Here is a 16,186-nt window from a genome sequence, read left to right as displayed (position 1 = left end):
TTAGCAGATGCATCACAGCATCTAGAGAGCACGATGGAATTAAATTCTAGCAGGTGCATGTCTTACCCGTCGGGTGCCCAGACGGGGGTAAAACCTGACAGTGGGGTAAGCCTTGATCCCAGCGTTCTGACAGATCTGGTAATGTGCCTGACAGTCCACTTTGCCAGCTCTCACCGTACCCTTCATCATCTGCACAACAGGTGAACAGGTTGCTGCTGAATTATTCATGATCGGAGCACTTGTAGTGACTACAGAAGAAAGCCAGGAACCATCCTTTTGTTTCTCTGAGGATGGGCAGTATGATAATATATTCAATCTGTGCCGCAGTACAAATCAGCCAGTAGAAATATGTTCATATGTTAAATGACATTTTTGCTTATAGTGCCCAGCCTTAATTGAGATGTCAGTTTAGATCTATGAGTGAAACGTGGGTGTGCAGCTAAATCTTCACGTAGTCTGTTCAGAAAGCATCTACATACATGCAAAATCCTTTCTTGGTAGCATTAAAGAAAACGCACACGTGATTGGCTGAAGCATTGCATTATCATTGACCTGCCAGTGCCAGTTGAAGTGCATTTGCAACTAGATTTGCATTTTTTTAAAGGAAACACCAGTACTTGCAAAGATGCAAAGAATTGTGGCTGTTGCATTCGGTACATTGGATTAGTTTGATGGTACATCGGAAAAAGTCTCACCCCTGCAAGGACTTCAAACTCCGGGGCAAAGTTTTGGCAGGGGCCACACCACGGGGCGTAAAAATCCAACACCCAATGATCCTTTCCTCCCAAAACCTGTTTCGTAAAATCTTCAGGTGACAGATCCACTGAGGCTCGAGGCAGAAAACTGGAGACGGAGGAATCCAGGGGTCAAAACGTACAAAATGCAAAATCTATTAAACACATGGCTTTGCATAATTATACACAAAATAAGACTAAACCATTCGTGGCCTGTTCCTACGTGGCCTGAAAAATCTGTGGCATCTGTATTAACAAGCGCAGACAACTATGTCATTAGACTGAATATTACAATCACATTATGACTCAAAATAGTAGAAAAGGTTTTGGGGTTGGCAAGTTTGATGCATTTTTATGAATTACTTCAATGCTAATGGTTTTAATAAATTAATAACTATGTACTGTATCTAATATTGCCAAAAAGCAACACAGAAAAATAAAAAAAGTTTGTCCAGCTATTACTGTCCCTGAAATGTTCTGAACAAAAAGGGATCCTGCTCACCTCAAGGCCCAAGTCTTGAGTGAAAACGCATCCCGATGCCACCCGTTATAAGTTCTGTAACCAATGAGAGAAAGAGAGAAACAGATCTTGTAAAATCAGTGTTTGAGGTACAGACAGTAACTCTAATGAGTGAGAAAGCAAAGCGCACTGGTATTGATCCCTGCGGTTAGCGTTCTGAGGAAAGAGCCGGATCTCTGGATATGCTCGGACGTTTTCGCTCTGACAGAACGAATGGTGTCTCTGACAGTCAACCGTGCCCGCGTTTATAATCCCACCCAGCATCTGAAAACAGACACAGAAATGAAAATTAAGAAATCAAGTGAAGTTCTAATATAATGTAATATGCTTTGCTAACATGATAAAACAATTACGTACAAAGTAAATTCTACATATTCACCGGGCATTTTAAGTCATTTTGGTTTTGGTTAAATCCTCATCAAAGCACACAGAGAGATTGTCCTACCCGTGCCATTCTCTTCCACTCGGGCAGCAGGGCCTGGCAGGGGCCGCACCATGGAGCATAGAAATCAACCATCCAAGTGTCCGTGGATTTGCGTTTCGTCACCAACTCCTGGAATGACTCTGTGGTCAAAGTCACCACCACAGGGTTCACCAGGTCCTGCAGAAGGCAAATCATGTATCTCATCAATATCAAGTCTAGACCTCCTGCTGAACTAACTAGATCGGACTAAAACCTCAAATGGAAACAGCCATTGTAGCCGAATAAATTTAAACGAAAAGCCAGTAAACATCTATTAAAAATAATACAGTACTGTGAATATTCTATATTGTTATCAGGGTATGAATACTGTTGATAACACAGTTGCATGTTGAAAGCTGTGTCTTAGTCCCTCTATCTCTCACCTCTATGAACTCCAGGATGCCGTCTGCAGAGTGATGACCCTCATACTCATGGATGCTGGACTTGTTGAAGATGACTGTTGTTGGATATGCATGAATGTTGTACTGAGGAAGAAAGATGATGCAGGTAATGAGAGCCAGCTGTCTTCACAAGTATTATATTATTGGTAAAATTGGCTTTTTATTTTTAATAAAAATTGAGGTCTACAACAATCATAGATGAAACATTTTGGCCCGGTTTCACAGACACGGCTTAACCGAAGTCAGGACTATGCCTTTGTTGAATTTAGATATTTATGTCGCCTTTATAAAAATGCCTATAAAGAAGAATACATTACTGGTGTGCATCTTGAGACAAAACAATGGCACTGATATATTTTAAGATATTTCTGGGCAAGTTTTATTCAGTTAAGACAAGTCACACATTCATTTTAGTCTGGGACTAGCCTTAAGCCTTGTCTGTGAAACTGGGACTTTAAGTCTTAATGGTGGGTTATGTAAGGGATAATGTACAGGCAGCCGGTTGTTATCGCAGAAATAAGCCTCGACAGTTTATCAGTATCACACTGAAGGGGCTTATTTCACGCCGGCTGCTTGTACATTATACCACTTATTGCACGGCTACTTGCCACATGAAAAAAAAACAGGACATGCAGACCGAATGCAGACCTTCCGCTAAGAAAAGCAGTTTACTTTCAGTTTTAAGGTAAGTAACGACGTTCAGATGTCACGAACAGGCAATTTGGTTATATCGTTTGTAAATATAATGCCATATATGTTATTAAAAGATACATTTATATTTAATTTGTCAAAAAAACCTGTCAAAATGATTTGCTGCATCCGGGTTACCGGGTGTTATTAGTTTTAAAGAGGTTGTTATCTGGGAATAATGAACCTGCAAATGTCATGACTGGCCAATCAGAATCAAGCATTCCTACGAGCCGTGTAATAAGTCTTATTATCAGCACCAAACTAAAAGTCAATCTATGTGAGCAATCCATCAAAACATAACATATGCTCAAACAAAACTCAATTTATGCTGTAATCGACAACGTTTCAAGATGTGGCATCTATGAAAACATAACTATGGGTGCTGTTACTGATGCAAAGATTACACCTTCACCTTTAAAAATGTCTTGATACTGTGGTTTCATGTGGAAAAGATGATGATTTTGTAATCAACAGATCACACTGGTAACTAAGACAGGAAGCTCCTTATTAACTACATGCTCTGCATCCGCAAGACAGGAAACTACAGTAAAACGCTAAAAATGTTAAGCTCAGGAAGTCGACAGATATCAGGCCAGACCAAAACCTGTCACATCTGAGCATAGGTGATATGTGCTGTGTAACTGTACCATGTTGCAAAGCCCCTCGTGTATTGTACAGTCCAGAGTCCCAAACTTCAGCTGTCCAAAGAGCTGGATGGAGGCTTTTCTCAGTTCAGGGAGAAGAGCTCGACATGGTGGACACCACTGTAAAACAGAAACACAACCCATATTACACTTACTTCCTTTAATATATAAGCAAGCATTTACAAATATATGCTTTGCTGAGATAATCCATCCACCTCACAGGTGTGGCATATCAAGATGCTGATTAGACAGCATGATTACCGCACAGGTGTGCCTTAGGCTGGCCACATTAAAAGGCCACTCTAAAATGTGCAGTTTTACTGTATTGGGGGTGTCCGAAAACCAGTCAGTATCTGATGTGGCCACCATTTGCCTCACGCAGTGCAACACATCTCCTTTGCATAGAGTTGATCAGGTTGTTGATTGTGGCCTGTGGAATGTTGGTCCACTCCTCTTCAATGGCTGTGCAAAGTTGCTGGATATTGGCAGGAACTGGAACACGCTGTCGTATACGCTGATCCAGAGCATCCCAAACATGCTCAATGGGTGACATGTCCGGTGAGTATGCTGGCCATGCAAGAACTGGGATGTTTTCAGCTTCCAGGAATGTGTACAGATCGTTGCAACATGGGGCCATGCATTATCATGCTGCAACATGAGGTGATGGTTGTGGATGAATGGCACAACAATGGGCCTCAGGATCTCGTCACGGTATCTCTGTGCATTCAAAATGCCATCAATAAAATGCACCTGTGTTCGTTGCCCATACCATAACCCCACCGCCACCATGGGCCACTTGATCCACAACGTTGATATCCTCAAACCGCTCACCCACACGACACCATACACGCTGTCTGCCATCTGCCCTGTACAGTGAAAACCGGGATTCATCCGTGAAGTGAACTCCTCTCCAAAGTGCCAGACGCCATCGAATGTGAGCATTTGCCCACTCAAGTCGGTTACGATGACGAACTGCAGTCAGGTCGAGACCCCGATGAGGACGACGAGCATGCAGATGAGCCCTGAGACGGTTTCTGACAGTTTGTGCAGAAATTCTTTGGTTATGCAAACCGATTGTTGCAGCAGCTGTCCGGGTGGCTGGTCTCAGACGATCTTGGCGGTGAAGATGCTGGATGTGGAGGTCCTGGGCTGGTGTGGTTACACGTGGTCTGTGGTTGTAAGGCCGGTTGGCTGTACTGCCAAATTCTCTGAAACGCCTTTGGAGACAGCTTATGGTAGAGAAATGAACATTCAATTCACGGGCAACAGCTCTGGTGGACATTCCTGCAGTCAGCATGCCAATTGCACGCTCTCTCAAAACATGCAACATCTGTGGCATTGTACTGTGTGATAAAACTGCACATTTTAGAGTGGCCTTTTATTGTGGCCAGCCTAAGGCACACCTGTACAATAATCATGCTGTCTAATCAGCATCTTGATATGCCACACCTGTGAGGTGGATGGATTATCTCGGCAAAGGAGAAGTGCTCACCAACACAGATTTAGACAGATTTGTGAACAATATTTGAGAGAAATAGGCCTTTTGTGTACATAGAAAAAGTCTTAGATCTTTGAGTTCAGCTCATGAAAAATGGGGGCAAAACAAAAGTGTTGCGTTTATAATTTTGGTCAGTGTATAAAGAATTAAATAATTTTACACCAACATGAGCTCAAAGAATGCGCCATAGGCAGGAAGTTACCATGGCAATGTGGCTACATGCTTAGCAGAGTTCAAAATAATCAGCTTTCAGCGGATGTTTAATAGAGAATTTCAGATATATTGATAACTCACAGGTGCAAAGAAGTCAACCAGCCAGGGCTCTTTCTCATGACTGGGGAAGTTCTCAGGTCTGAGAGTGGTCACGTGGGCGCCGACGCTCTCTTTTGCAAATGCTACTATGTTATACAGGGCATCTTTACCTGAAAAATTAACACGGCATAGAGGGCATCAGAAAACCGTTAAACCTCTTCAATACAGACTAAAATGTAATCAAGGTGGATTTTCTAGTTGTCTCTAAAGCTTTAAAAGCATTGCAATGTGCAGAAAAGCATGTTTGAACTTACCATGGTGAATCTCATAATCATGAATTCCAAGCCCTTTAAAAACAGCCACACATGGTTTGTGAATATACAGAGAAGTGCAGAGGTCTGAATCAGAGATGCAGTCCACCTTCCCCACCTGTGCAGACAGAGAACAACTTCAATCCAACAATCCAAGTGAAATCATGACTTCTATTACAATTTTAAAGGGGTAATATGACACGGCTAAAACTAATATTATTGTTTGTTTTAGATGTAATGCAATGTGTTTACACGATTTAAGGTTCAAAAACGCTGTATTTTCCACATACCGTGCATGTTTGTATCTCCTCTTTGCCCCGCTTCTCTGAAACTCGCAGATTTTTAACAAAGCTCATCGCTCTGAAAAGCGAGGTGTGCTATGATTGGCCAGTTAACCAGTGCGTAGTGATTGGTGGAATACTGCAAGCGTGTGACGGAAATGTTACGCCTCTTACCATATTTGGAACATCAGGTTCCAAAGCAATTGTACTGACAGGTACGCCCACCTTACTTGCGTATACATTTGGGCGGTCTTAGTCAAATCATACCACGAACTGACGTAGATTTGTGGGGGTGTGGTTACACGAGGCGTTTCAGGCAGGTCTGTGTGAGCATTCGCTTTTAGATAGAATGCATCTTTTCTTCCGACATGTGTCTAATACATGCATGGGCAACTTATAACACACCAAAGACAACTAAAAACACGTGTTCGCACCATATGACCCCTTTAATTACATTTTCCATTCTCAGTGTTGTTCCCCAAACCTGTATGATTCTTCCATGGAACATAAAAGCGACAAAGAGAAATGAAGCACCTGTATGTGAGAGTCTTTCAACAGAGCGTTGAGTTTTTTGAACTCGTGTGATGCCAGGTCATCGTTTCCAAATGAGAAGCTGACGAGCCATCGATGATGAGCTAATTTATCCTGAAATGACAAAAAAATTCAAGACATATCAACACAGTTGTGCCACCCAGTTATGCACAACGCTAAGTGTCAGTTGTCTTATGTAAACACTGATACAGGTAATGTTGGGTGTGGTACAGTTCAGTGCAAACGTACTCATCTAGATATGTGAGCTTATACAGTATTTGTTCACATGGTATTCGTGATGAAACGCACGTAAGATCGTACCTCAAAGCTCTCCTTTGTAAGCATCTCCAAGTCAGGCAGATGCTTCAATACTTGTGCATATATTTCTTTAGCATCCAAACTCTGGATGAACTGCAAAAGTGAAAATGAAAGAACCAGCGCATCACATTAACACTTTTAAATTTGTTTTTAAAGGTTTACAGTAAAGCAATAACAATAAAAGTGTGAGGCCATGCATAAATGTTCATCAGTATCAGACTAACCAACACGCTTCCTCTCTGAGTAAGAGAACTACCAGGGGGGAAAAGGGCTGTTGTGCTCGTGGTGACGTCAAAGCTGTCACATAGGTCTGCCTGTTTGGAGCAATCCATCCAGCCTACATGTGCCAGACCGTCCTGAAGAAACAAACATGAATATTCATATTATTATAAAACACGATATTCATGACAAATTTCATAATAAATGACTTGCCAACATTCCAGCCAGCTTTCGTCTAGTCTGAGATTCCACGCAGTCTATGAGAAACAATATTGTTTAAGCGACTTTTCAGCAAAACAGAGAGCGAGTCTTTATTTAATTGAACTATTTAAGTTTAATAGTCACACCTCCAGTGTCAGCACAGAAAGTTATCAGCCAGCCGATTCTTTCTGCAAATGCACGATCAATCTCAGCGAAGATATTGCCTGAAAATACAAATCCAAAATGTTTAAAGACAAAATTGATTTTTAATGTTTCAAATGCTAAAACTGTAAAAACACCATTCAGTGAGGTCTTAAAGGGACAGTTCACCCAAAAATAAAAATTATGTCATCATTTACTCGAGTTGTTGCAAATCTGTATACATTTCTTTTTTCTGATGAACACAGAGAAAGATATTTGGAAGAATGCTTGTAACCAAACAGTTCTTGGCCACCATTGACTACCATAGGAGGAAAAATGACAATGTTAGTCAAAAGTGTCCCAGAACTGTTTGCTTTGCTACGGTCTTCAAAATATCTTCTTTTGTGTTCAACAGAACAAAGTTATTCATAAAGCAATTTCTCTTACTATGGTAGTCAATGGTGGTTTGATTACAAGCATGAAGCATTCTTCCAAATATCTTTCTCTGTGTTCATCAGACCAAAGAAATGTATACAGATTTGCAACAACTTGATGGTGAGTAAATGAAGACAGAATTTTCATTTTTGGGTGAACTGTTCAGTTAACCTTTTAGACCTCACTATACAAGTTAAAATCTAATACCTTGCCAAAGTTCTTCCACTTTGCTCTGCACAAGTTGCATAGCAAACGTCATAAGACTTGCTTTCGATCTGTCGCCATAGTATTTCTCTGGATTCTGTTGACATGATTGCATTTGAATTTAAGTGCGACTAAACATCAAACATTACATACATGTATACAGTATATACACTGCCCATCCAAAAAAAAAAGTCACACACTTTAATATTTCGTTGGACCGCCTTCAGGTTTGTTTACAGCACGCATTCGCCGTGGCATCGTTTCGATAAGGTTCTGCAATGTATTCCCGTCCAACATTTATTCCCGTCCAGAGTTGCATTCATTTTCACCAAGATCTTGTATTGATGATGGGAGAGTCGGACTGCTGCGCAAATTCTTCTCCAGCACATCCCAAAGATTCTCAATGGGGTTAAGGTCTGGACTCTGTGGTGGCCAAACCATGTGTGAAAATGATGTCTCGTGCTCCCTGAACCACTCTTTCACAATTTGAGCCCGATTATTTCTGGCATTGACATCTTGGAATATGCCCGTGCCTTTAGGGAAGAAAAGACCCATCGATGGAATAACCTGGTCATTCAGTACATTCAGGTAGTCAGCTGACCTCATTCTTTGGGCACATAACATTGCTGAACCTAGACCTCCAATCTAATGGGAGGCTCTTACCTATTTGCTGAGTTAAATCCAGGTGGTGACTTTTTTTTGGACGGGCAGTGTACATTAGAGTATATATATCCTGACGAAAGCAAAATCAAAATTCTCTTACCATTCCGTTCCTGAACACATAAAGGCTGGGGTAGCTGTTGATTCCTTTACTCCGGCACAGCATGCCATTATCACCACAGTTCACAGCACCTATCCGAATCACCCCGTCCATCTCCTTAGCAAACTCTCGCCACTATGGGACACGATGGCATGATGGTCAAATTAATCTACAGCACACGTGAGGAGGAAGATAAGGAATATGAGATGACACATCGCGCTATGTACCGTAGGAGCTAGGTCGTGACAGTGCGAGCAGCGTGGAAAGTAGAAATTCACGAACCAGACCTCTCCCGAATTTACCGCTGCATCTGTGGAAAAACAAAAACCATGTGACACTCCACCGTTTGCAAGAACATGTCTGGCCTCTTTTGGAAAATAAATTATACAAGATCAGCTGAAACAGGTGACGGGTGAATTAACATGTTAAAAAATGTGCGTGTCACATTTCTACCCAAAAGCCAACAATACATAAAACAGGGTTCACTTAATGTATGCAAAATGTGATCTTTTAATTTTAGGGGGACAGCGTGACCTGATTTTGTGAGTTTTACACAAACAAAATACATTTTCAGCTATTCTAGAAATATAATGCATAATTTGGGTCAAATGTGCTTCACTTACCAAAGTCTCCTCTGTCCAGCGTAATAATTTCTAGATCATCATCATAAATGCCTGAAAAACAAAGTACCATTGTTATCCAGAATAAACGAGTACGGCGTATCTTCAACAAACCTAAAGCTTTGTTTTTCTATCATTATGCTGCGTTATAATATCCATACAGAATGTGATGATGAAATAAAGTAAATTACCAAAATCATATCTGTAATAGTTCCAGCTTTCATATCTTCCTCCCTGCTGTTCGTCTTGCAGGCCCTTCTCTCCATACTTGTCATATTTCTTCCTCAAGTCTTCATCCTTCAACACCTCATAGGCCCGATTGATCTTCAAGAACTCGTCATGGGCTGCTTCATCATTCTACAACGACAGAACGAAAGAGTCAGTTGTCACAGCAAAAGATGACACACACGTCTTGATGGCACGCAATAATGAAGCTACTCACTGGGTTTTTATCCGGATGCATCGTGAGAGCAAGCTTTTTGAAAGCCTGCCGAATTTCTCGAGTACTGGCCTCTTTAGAAATACCCAACAACTTGTAGTAATCTTCATCTGAGGAAATCGCAACAAAAAGCCACACTGCGACAAAAGCAAACAGCAGTGTTCTTCTCGCAGGTCTCAGGTGATTCTGCAACCTCTGCATTCTCGAAGGCTGTTGTTGGAGATTTTCGGTGTTTGAAGGATGAAGAAATGTTTACAAGAATGTGGGGATCACCATTCTCAACAAATGAACCTGTAAATGATGATGAAAGAGAAAAAGAGAAAGAAAGGAGATCTCAGGAAATGTACACGTATGTGTTTACAGAGAGGGTGGAGCAACTTTCTCATGCCATCTCATATTCTGCTGTACATCTGATCTAAAGCACATCATTTAACAGACATTTTAAGTTTTTATTCAAAGAATTTGACACATTTCAGTTTGAATTAAAAGTCTAACTAAACTTAATATATAATAAGAATAAATATGTGTATTTCGTGTCATAATTTAGGTGTGCCACGTTTATGTATAGATTTTGTCGACTTACAATCTTAAGTATAAAACTCTATCATAAACATGTTATTAGGCTTCATTTTAAACACTGTAATAAACAAACATGCCGCATTTCAACATCAACAACAACAACAGTGCAGACAAATGAAATAAACTAGAAAAATAGTTTTAAATAGTTGGCTTTATTTTATAATGCTCAATATTAACATAGTCAAAGAAACCCATATGTCTACAAATCTTTATGAGACCAAAGTGAAGTAAAATAGTTATTATCCCAGTTAAAATCTAATATTGCAATCTAAATGATCAACATCAGCTCCGCTTGTGTGTAAAACATGTATTTATTACAGTAAGAGTTAAATAAAGTATTTGTTGTGTGTAACGTTAGATACCAGCTCGCGTTACATGAGCTACAGCAAATACAACACATTAGTTATGTATAATAGATGTATTTACAATTAAACCATATATAAATAATTTATTTTAACTTACTTCATTAATGCACTTATAAATGTTGGTCTGAGACTACAAACCCAAGCTCGAATCTGTAAAACAGTCACGCAGCTAATGACTGTGCGCCTTTAATAAAACACAGTCGTAAAATATTCCAACAGACAAATCAAGTAATGCACGGACGCATGTAGTCTAATCTAAAAGATATTGTGTCTGACCTTGTCTCGAAAATCTTCTACACTCCTCCAGTGCTTCTCTGATTCACCGGTGAGTGAGTGACTGCAGCAGCAGTGTGAAGCAGTCAGCGGAAAGAGCACTCACTACCGGAATTTAGTGGTTTTCCAAAATGAAAGCCTCCATGGCACGAATTATAAAAAGATCGACTTTATTGCATAACGTGATTCTTATTGTAACAACCAAAAACATCATATAAAATAATGTTTGGGGGATCAATCTTAAATACTTTGCCTGGATGAATCACAACTTTAAAATGGAAGTAAATAATTGTTAAATTTAGTTATTTAAATATAGTGACATTAATTAACCACCCTTTTCTGTTGCCCGAGTAATGAAAATGTAACAAACAATGCTACTAAACTAATGTAACAAAACAGTAAACATTAGATTTTACACTAATTGTAACGTGGGGAAATCTAATAGAATTGACTCATTATTGATTGATTGATTTTCTGTAAATCTAAGTAAATACTAAGCTAAGAAAGTTAAACGCTCTCTCATTTGTAAATGGACTAAAAACTACATACATTATAATTTTCCAACAAGCACATTTAAGCTATTCTTTATGACAAACATACTTTGAGTAAATGTTTTTAAATCAAGTGACAAATGTATCGTAATCTCCAGTGCAAAACACCTTTTGAAGGCTGCAATGATGTTGTGTGAAAAAGCAAAAGCATACTTTAGTTTATTTGATCATTTCTTCAGACGTGCTTGTGAAGTATGTAAAAACACACATCTGTTAGCGCTGCATGCTGTTAAAGCAAAACACATTCACTTTTTTAGCTCATTTAAACAATCTCGGATCTTTGTATTGCAGTGTTTAAAGGGTCACTTCACCCAAAAATGAAAATTCTGTCATCATTTACTCACCCTCGAGTGGGTCCAAATCTGTATAAATTACCTTGGTCTGATGAACACAGAGAAAGATATTTGGAAAAATGCTTATAACCAGACAGATTTTACCCCCCTTTGACTACCACAGTAGGAAAAAATACAATGGTGGTCAAAAGTGCCCCAGAACTGTCCTACATTCTTTTTATAGGACAGTGGAGAGCAGACAGGAAAGTGTTGGATGTAGAGACAGGGGTGAGGGACTGGCAAATGATGCTCGAGACGGGAATTGAAGTCGCGTCAGGCCGCAATTGCACTGGCACTATATGTCGGCGCACTAACCACAGGGCTATCGTCGCCGACAGATGTTCTACATTCTTCAAAATATCTTCTTTTGTGTTTAACAGAACAAAAAATGATAAAGTAATTTTTCCTACTATGGTAGTTAATGGAGGTCAAGATCTGTCTAGTTATAAGCATTCTTCCAAAAATCTTTCGCTGTGTTCAGCAGAACAAACAACTCGAAGGTGAGAAAATGATGACAGAATTTTCATTTTTGGGGGAAGTATCCCTTTAAGTGTTACAACATCCAGAGGATGAATTGATAATCTGAATGATCAGGAAACATTTCTGTAGCCAGAAAAGCTTTCATTAGCTAAAACCAACAAACATACAGTATATACTGTATTCATTGTTTTTCTAGGCAAACAACTGGACATGGTTAAGACAGCTAAATTAAACTAAAATCATATTTTAAAATGGTTTATATTTAGAATTAAAGAAGCTCATTTTCGGACATTTCATTGCTTTAGAGAGTAATCAGAATAATTCTTCATTACTTCAACTGTTTAGCAGAGATATGCATGATACAGCAATCAGTTAAATGTACAAACAAAGTTGCCCATGACCCATTAAATGCACAGATTGCAAGATGTGAGGTCAAGTATATAAAACTCTTAAACGTTAGGATAGTGGTGTTTAATCAGAGTAATAACTGATGAGTCTCTGTGCCTCTCTGACACCTGTCATGTAAGCTCCATGGGTCGTGGTGTAGAAGTTCACATGTGTAGCTTCACCAGCAAACAACACCTGGAGGGGCTTTAGAGACAAAGAAAATATATTTTATAGCTCTCTGGTAATAATTATCAGACGCAAAAAAGTGAAGGCGTACATTAAATATTTTGCATATTTACATACTGTATGCATATGACAAATAAATAAATATAATCTTAAATAGATGCTAAGACTGAATTTGTGTTACTATCATAATTTGATACTGATACTAATTTGATAAGCTACTGTAAGATGTTACCTCACTCCCTTTGGGGGGAAGAGGAGATGCTAATGCCTTGTGTTCCTCTACTCCATCGACACGATGAGGAACAAATGTATAGGAGCCACGCACGTGGGAATCATGACCCCATCTGGAGATGAGCATCTTTGAGGCTTCTGGCACCGACCAGCCAGTGAAAGTCCTCAGTAACCTTTAAAGACATCATCACAACACTTTTTTTTCATTAAAGATATGCAAAAGATTATAGTCGTTGCTAATTGCATCGTACCTCCCTTCATAATTATGCAGAAATCATTCCTGATAGGCTAGTTTTCTGTAAAGGGTGCCACACTTTGTTTACAAAGCTAACGACTGTCATCAAGACAGGTGAGATTTCTTTCATAACATCCATTTCAGTGAAGGAGGCAAAGAAAATCACATACAGCACTTTTAAATTGTAATACGTTTATTAAAGGGACACTTCACCCAAAAATGAAAATTCAGTCATCATTTACTCACCTTCGAGTTGTTCCAAATCTGTATAAATGTATTTGTTCTGATGAACACAGAGAAAGATATTTGGAAGAATGCTTATAAGCAAACAGGTTTTTCCCCCATTGACTCCCAAATTACTTTAAAAAAATGTTGTTCTGTTGAACACAAAAGAAGATATTTTGAAGGATGTAGGACAGCAAACAGTTCTGGGGCACTTCTGACTACCATTATATTTTTCCTACTATGGTAGTCAATGGGGGGGAAATCTGTCTGGTTATGAGCATTCTTCCAAATGTCTTTCATTGTGTTCATCAGAACAAAGACATTTATACAGATTTGGAACAACTCGAGGGTGAGTAAATGATGACAGAATTTTCCTTTTGGGTGAAGTATCCCTTTAAAGGTACTTTTCTTTAGGATCAGTACAAGTGAAAAAAATGGATCAGAATGAAACAAATGCATATAGAAAAGACAGACAATAATTTCACAATGAATTGTCATCTATGTACACACCTCACACATGTTTCTCCGATTTCACTGTCCTCGAGCGTCTCCATATGTAGTGCTTCTCTTCCTGTGATCCAGCCAGACAGAGCAGTGGGGTGACGTGCCACCGTATCAAAACCGGTGATCTTCTTGTACCACGTCTCCTTCCAGTCATCTCCTTCAGACGAAGCTTTGTAAACATCTGCATCTTCTGGCCCTTCTTCCCACACCATTTGAATAGTAGAACAGTCATCCGGCCAAAACTTCTCCGCAAAATACAGGAAAATTTTGTCCACTGTTCCAAATCCTAGATTCTGAATGGCGTTCAGCTTGGATTCTGGTAGGGACGGCTCAAACATTGTATCTGCTTTGTCTTTGAGAACCCCCAAAGATGCAGTGACAATCACATGGTCTGCATCATAAGACTGCCCATTTTCACAAGTGATCCGAACAGGATGTTCCTCACTCTCTCCTTCCTTGATCAGATCCCACTGGATGGTCTTTACCTCTGCATTACATTGGATAGTACCCGTGGGTAGATCTTTCAGGAGAACATCTAAAACTGCTCGATAGCCACCCAATCCTAAAGTGTTGAAGAAACCTCCCTCGTGTTCTGTGTAATTACTAATCTGAGCTGCAGACACCTCGTAGAGAGAAGAACAAGCTTCATCTGTGCATTCAATCCTCTTGCACCACTCAAAGACCATTTGGCCATTTACTGTAGATTCTTCAAAGGCGTCATCCAGATATCCACCCAGAGTCATCTTTCTGTGCCTGCGATCAAGTTCATCATCAAATGCTTTGTCTGTGAGCTCGCTGAAGCACGAACAAACCTGTTCTACAACCGTTTTTGAGACCTGCGTCCCATCTTCTCTAAAAAAGAAATCTTTAGATGTTACAGAATGCGGTGAGCACATACTTTTGCTTGTCGACGGTTCCCCTGACAGCAGGTTGTGTTGTTTTGCGAGCTGGAAAAGAGGGTTTCCTTTCTGTCCGTGAATCCAGTTCGCCCCAACTTCAAGGACCTTATCGGTGAACGGTTTGGTGGTGTGCACCCGACCTCCAACTCTATCTTTCGCCTCGAGGACCAGAACATTTTGAAATCCTCCTTTGACCAGCGTGGCTGCAGCAGCGACACCTGCAAATCCTGAACCCACCACTACAACCTTGACATCCTCTGGTCCTTTAGAAGCACTCATTCCTGCTGCTTTGTTCAGCTGTTTAAAGAAGGAAAGGCATAAATTAAGTTCAGGAACTTTAAAAAGTGACCCAAATCCTAAGAACCAACAACAAATCTTGGTCAGCAATACAGAGCCAAAAAATCTTACATGAGAGAAAGCTTCACCTGCACGCAAATTTTATGTGTTTGCTCATGCGCTGAGTCAACACTTAAATACCTGTAAAACCTACAGTAATGTCAGTGAGTTGTAGTCCATTTAATAGTCCATATGTTATTTTACGAGATCAGGAATTACAGATGAAGTTGCAAATATTGCGGTATGAAAACTGCCCTTCCCTTGCTGCTCTTTAAAGGCTGTATGATGTTTACGCCCACATTATATAAAAACACGTGTACACAAGCACGTTCAACAGGTTGATTTGAATGTCTTTCAAGTACTGCCCCGCCTTGACTGTATTGTATGGACAGCAGGGAAAATGTTTTACTTGTTCATACTTTTCAATATGATGCTGCATTCACGCCAGTAGTTGTCAGTATAAATAATCCAACAGAGGACAGGGAACCTAAAAAAAGATATTGTTTGTGCCAAATGAATGACCACAGTATGTTATATTGGATTATGTTGGAGTTTAGTGAAGATGAGTGGGGTGGCACCTCAGTGGCACGTGTGTTGAACTCATTTGTGTCGGGAACATGAAACAGTCTTACTGGGCGATTTGATTGGGCGGAGCCTTTCCTGAAAATTCCTTCCAGTTAATATGTCAAAACACAATATGTATAAATGCACTGCACATACAAGTACTTAAAGTTGAAGTGTGTGATGTCTAGAACCGAATGGAACTGTGAAGAAAATGCTTTCCAAAACACTTTTGTCACACCCTACGCCTCTCACCCAGATAGCACAGGTACATCTGTAAGATGTCTGCTAAAGATCTGGAGATCTAGAAAACATCTGTTGTGTAAAAACATCTGCTAAACATCTTAGAAGAGAGCATTCTAAATCATACACATCTTACA

General features: G+C 39.9%; 2 protein-coding genes across 5 annotated transcripts in view; both read right to left on the bottom strand.

Moving 5' to 3' along the window:
• Positions 1 to 10,988, bottom strand: part of dnajc10 (DnaJ (Hsp40) homolog, subfamily C, member 10) — a 255,365-nt gene extending 244,377 nt beyond the window's left edge. For 2 of the 4 annotated variants that reach the window (XR_008963172.1, XM_057336650.1), the window contains exons 1-22: positions 10,883 to 10,956; positions 10,704 to 10,756; positions 9,666 to 9,953; positions 9,415 to 9,580; positions 9,227 to 9,277; positions 8,831 to 8,913; positions 8,607 to 8,738; positions 7,847 to 7,940; positions 7,210 to 7,287; positions 7,076 to 7,119; positions 6,868 to 6,999; positions 6,647 to 6,736; positions 6,329 to 6,439; positions 5,517 to 5,631; positions 5,245 to 5,372; positions 3,456 to 3,572; positions 2,101 to 2,202; positions 1,700 to 1,855; positions 1,385 to 1,518; positions 1,237 to 1,290; positions 696 to 843; positions 67 to 189 (exon numbers count right to left, since the gene is read on the bottom strand). Coding sequence is in view for 3 of the 4 variants with exons in the window: in XM_057336650.1 (XP_057192633.1) it covers positions 67 to 189; positions 696 to 843; positions 1,237 to 1,290; positions 1,385 to 1,518; positions 1,700 to 1,855; positions 2,101 to 2,202; positions 3,456 to 3,572; positions 5,245 to 5,372; positions 5,517 to 5,631; positions 6,329 to 6,439; positions 6,647 to 6,736; positions 6,868 to 6,999; positions 7,076 to 7,119; positions 7,210 to 7,287; positions 7,847 to 7,940; positions 8,607 to 8,738; positions 8,831 to 8,913; positions 9,227 to 9,277; positions 9,415 to 9,580; positions 9,666 to 9,863 (2,256 nt within the window). In the remaining variant the exon portion in view is untranslated. Of the gene's footprint in view, positions 1 to 66; positions 285 to 695; positions 844 to 1,236; positions 1,291 to 1,384; positions 1,519 to 1,699; positions 1,856 to 2,100; positions 2,203 to 3,455; positions 3,573 to 5,244; positions 5,373 to 5,516; positions 5,632 to 6,328; positions 6,440 to 6,646; positions 6,737 to 6,867; positions 7,000 to 7,075; positions 7,120 to 7,209; positions 7,288 to 7,846; positions 7,941 to 8,606; positions 8,739 to 8,830; positions 8,914 to 9,226; positions 9,278 to 9,414; positions 9,581 to 9,665; positions 9,954 to 10,703; positions 10,757 to 10,882 lie in introns of those variants that run through there. The other 2 variants (XM_057336652.1, XM_057336651.1) reach the window with 2 other exon arrangements.
• A 1,725-nt stretch (positions 10,989 to 12,713) lies between these two features.
• LOC130555265 (spermine oxidase-like) lies at positions 12,714 to 15,188 on the bottom strand. The gene is made up of 3 exons (XM_057335349.1): positions 14,017 to 15,188; positions 13,048 to 13,219; positions 12,714 to 12,833 (listed from the first exon to the last, which is right to left on the bottom strand). Exons 1-3 carry the CDS (start codon positions 15,186 to 15,188, stop codon positions 12,714 to 12,716), a joined length of 1,464 nt encoding a protein of 487 aa, XP_057191332.1.
• Between the last annotated feature and the right edge of the window lie 998 nt (positions 15,189 to 16,186).

Source organism: Triplophysa rosa, linkage group LG6 (assembly GCF_024868665.1).
Source record: "Triplophysa rosa linkage group LG6, Trosa_1v2, whole genome shotgun sequence".
Taxonomy (NCBI): domain Eukaryota; kingdom Metazoa; phylum Chordata; class Actinopteri; order Cypriniformes; family Nemacheilidae; genus Triplophysa; species Triplophysa rosa.
The sequence above is the reverse complement of the archived record's forward strand: the minus strand, read 5'-3'. Positions and strand labels throughout refer to the sequence as shown.

Excerpts from the sequence above, each read along its gene's own strand:
- LOC130555265 (XM_057335349.1), bottom strand. The coding sequence starts at position 15,188 with ATGAGTGCTTCTAAAGGACCAGAGGATGTCAAGGTTGTAGTGGTGGGT. Across the intron at positions 13,220-14,016 it reads ATCGGAGAAACATGTGTGAG|GTTACTGAGGACTTTCACTG; the intron begins GTGTGTACATAG and ends ATGTCTTTAAAG. Across the intron at positions 12,834-13,047 it reads TTCCCCCCAAAGGGAGTGAG|CCCCTCCAGGTGTTGTTTGC; the intron begins GTAACATCTTAC and ends TTGTCTCTAAAG.